General features: G+C 72.4%; 1 protein-coding gene across 1 annotated transcript; it reads left to right on the top strand.

Annotated features, from left to right (window-relative positions):
* Nucleotides 1-593: 593 nt before the first annotated feature.
* POU4F2 (POU class 4 homeobox 2) lies at nucleotides 594-2,346 on the top strand (the record flags this gene model as incomplete). Its single annotated transcript, XM_084286186.1, has 2 exons — nucleotides 594-881; nucleotides 1,405-2,346. 2 exons carry the CDS (start codon nucleotides 594-596, stop codon nucleotides 2,344-2,346), a joined length of 1,230 nt encoding a protein of 409 aa, XP_084142312.1.
* Between the last annotated feature and the right edge of the window lie 213 nt (nucleotides 2,347-2,559).

Here is a 2,559-nt window from a genome sequence, read left to right as displayed (position 1 = left end):
CTCCCCTTTCCGGGAGGTGCGCGGCGCGGGGGGCACGCGTGGGCGTGGGCGCGGGGGGGCGGCGGAGGGGAGGGGGCCGGGGCCGAGGAGGAGGCAGGCGCGCAGGGCCCTCGGCGGGGAGCGGGGCTGCGGTGACAGCCGAGAGGGGAGGGGAGGGAGGGGAGCGAGTAAAACCCACCGGCGCGGCGCCGGGGAGGGCACTTGGCGAGCGGCGAGGGCCGGCGCCGGAGCGGAGGCGGCGGCGGCCGGCGGCGAGCGCCCGGGCGGGAGGCAGCCCCGCGCAAACCCCGCGCAAACCCCGCGCAAACCCCGCGCAGCCCCGGAGCAGCCCCGGAGCAGCCCCCGCGCGTCCCCGGAGCCGCCTCTCCCGGCCGCCCTGCTGGGGACCGAGAGGGATTTTTTTAAATTTTTCCTTTTCTAAAAAAAAAATCTCGCTTTTTTTTCTTTTTCTTTTTTTTTTTTTCTTTTCTTTTTTTTTTTTTTCTTTCCGCGCGGGGGGGGTGGGGTGGTGCAGGCGGGGCTCCTGTGGCTTTTCCGCGGGGTCCGGGCCCCCGGGCCCCGCGCCCCTGCCCTCCTCGGCGGCGGCGAGCACGATGATGATGTCCCTGAGCAGCAAGCAGCCCTTCGGCCTCCCCCACGGCGGCGGCGGCGGCGGCGGCGGCCTCCACGAAGCCAAGTACTCGGCCCTGCACAGCGCCTCGCCCTGCCCCTCCGCCGCCGCCCCCGCCGCCAGCCCCCCCAGCAGCACCGGCACCGGCGGCTCCGCCGCTCGCGGCTCCGGCTCCGGCGGCGGCTCCGGCTCGGGCTCGGGCTCCGGCGGCGGCTCCGGCGGCTCCGGCGGCGCGGAGGCGATGCGGCGGGGCTGCCTGCCCACCCCTCCGGTAGGTGCCCGCCGCCCCGCTTTAAGGGGAGCCCCTCGGCGGCCCCCCGGAGCCGCCTGATGATTTTTTCATGGCCGCGCAGCAAATCACCCGGCGGCGCCGGGCCGCTCGCCCAACTTATGCATGCGCCGGGGCTCGGCGCCCCCATGAATTTTTATGACCTGGGGCCGCTGCGTGGGGCCGCCGGGGCGTGGGGCGGCCGGCGTGCGTGTGCATGCTCGTGTGTGCGCGTGTATGTGCGTGTGCGTGTGCGTGTGTGTGTGTGTGTGTGCGTGTGCCCGCCCGTGTGCGCGCCCGTGGCAGCCCGCGCGCCTCGCCCGCTCCCCTCGCTCCCCGTGCCTCTCCTTCTCCCGCTCCCCCCCCTCCCATCCTCTCCCCCCCTCCCCGTCCTTTCCTTCCTCCCCCCCCCCCCCCCCAGGATCTCTTTTTTAACATGCGGGGAAGGTTTTAGTGGCACGGCGGAGCGCGCGGGGAGGCGAATTCCCCGCTGAGCGGTATGTGCGCCTTCTATTTGCAATTGCAGAGCAATATATTCGGCGGTCTGGACGAGAGCCTGCTGGCCCGCGCCGAAGCCCTGGCAGCCGTGGACATCGTCTCCCCGAGCAAGAGCCACCACCACCACCCGCCGCACCACAGCCCCTTCAAGCCCGACGCCACGTACCACACCATGAACACCATCCCCTGCACCTCGGCCGCCTCCTCGTCCTCCGTGCCCATCTCCCACCCGTCCGCCCTGTCGGGCGCCCACCACCACCACCATCACCACCACCACCACCACCACCAGCCCCACCAGGCGCTGGAGGGGGAACTCTTGGAGCACCTGACGCCGGGGCTGGCGCTGGGGGCCATGGCCGGGCCCGACGGCGCCGTGGTCTCCACGCCGGGCCACGCTCCGCACATGGCCGGCATGAACCCCATGCACCCGGCGGCGCTGGGCATGGCCCACGGCCACGGGCTGCCGGCGCACATGGGCTGCGTGAGCGACGTGGACGCCGACCCCCGCGACCTGGAGGCCTTCGCCGAGCGCTTCAAGCAGCGCCGCATCAAGCTGGGGGTGACCCAGGCCGACGTGGGCTCGGCGCTGGCCAACCTGAAGATCCCGGGCGTGGGCTCGCTCAGCCAGAGCACCATCTGCCGCTTCGAGTCGCTCACCCTGTCCCACAACAACATGATCGCCCTCAAGCCCATCCTGCAGGCCTGGCTGGAGGAGGCCGAGAAGTCGCACCGCGAGAAGCTGGCCAAGCCCGAGCTCTTCAGCGGCGCCGAGAAGAAGCGCAAGCGGACCTCCATCGCCGCCCCGGAGAAGCGCTCGCTCGAGGCCTATTTCGCGCTGCAGCCCCGGCCCTCCTCCGAGAAGATCGCCGCCATCGCCGAGAAGCTGGACCTCAAGAAGAACGTGGTGCGCGTCTGGTTCTGCAACCAGCGCCAGAAGCAGAAGCGCATGAAGTACTCGGCCGGCATCTGACCCCGAGCCGCCGCCCCGCGCCCACCCCGCGCCGCCGGGCCCCGGGACGGGCAGCGCAGGGGGCGCGGGGCCGGGGGCCGCCCCGGCCGGCAGGTACCGCCGCGGTAGGGGGGGGGGAGGGGGGTTTGGGGAGGGTTTTTGGGGGATTTGGGGGGGTCCCGAGCCCGCCCGGGCCCCGCTCGGGGGCTCGGGACCCAGACTGCAATCCAGAGT

The sequence above is a fragment of the Netta rufina genome (assembly GCF_964035555.1).
Source record: "Netta rufina genome assembly, chromosome: 4".
Lineage (NCBI taxonomy): Eukaryota > Metazoa > Chordata > Aves > Anseriformes > Anatidae > Netta > Netta rufina.
The sequence above is the reverse complement of the archived record's forward strand: the minus strand, read 5'-3'. Positions and strand labels throughout refer to the sequence as shown.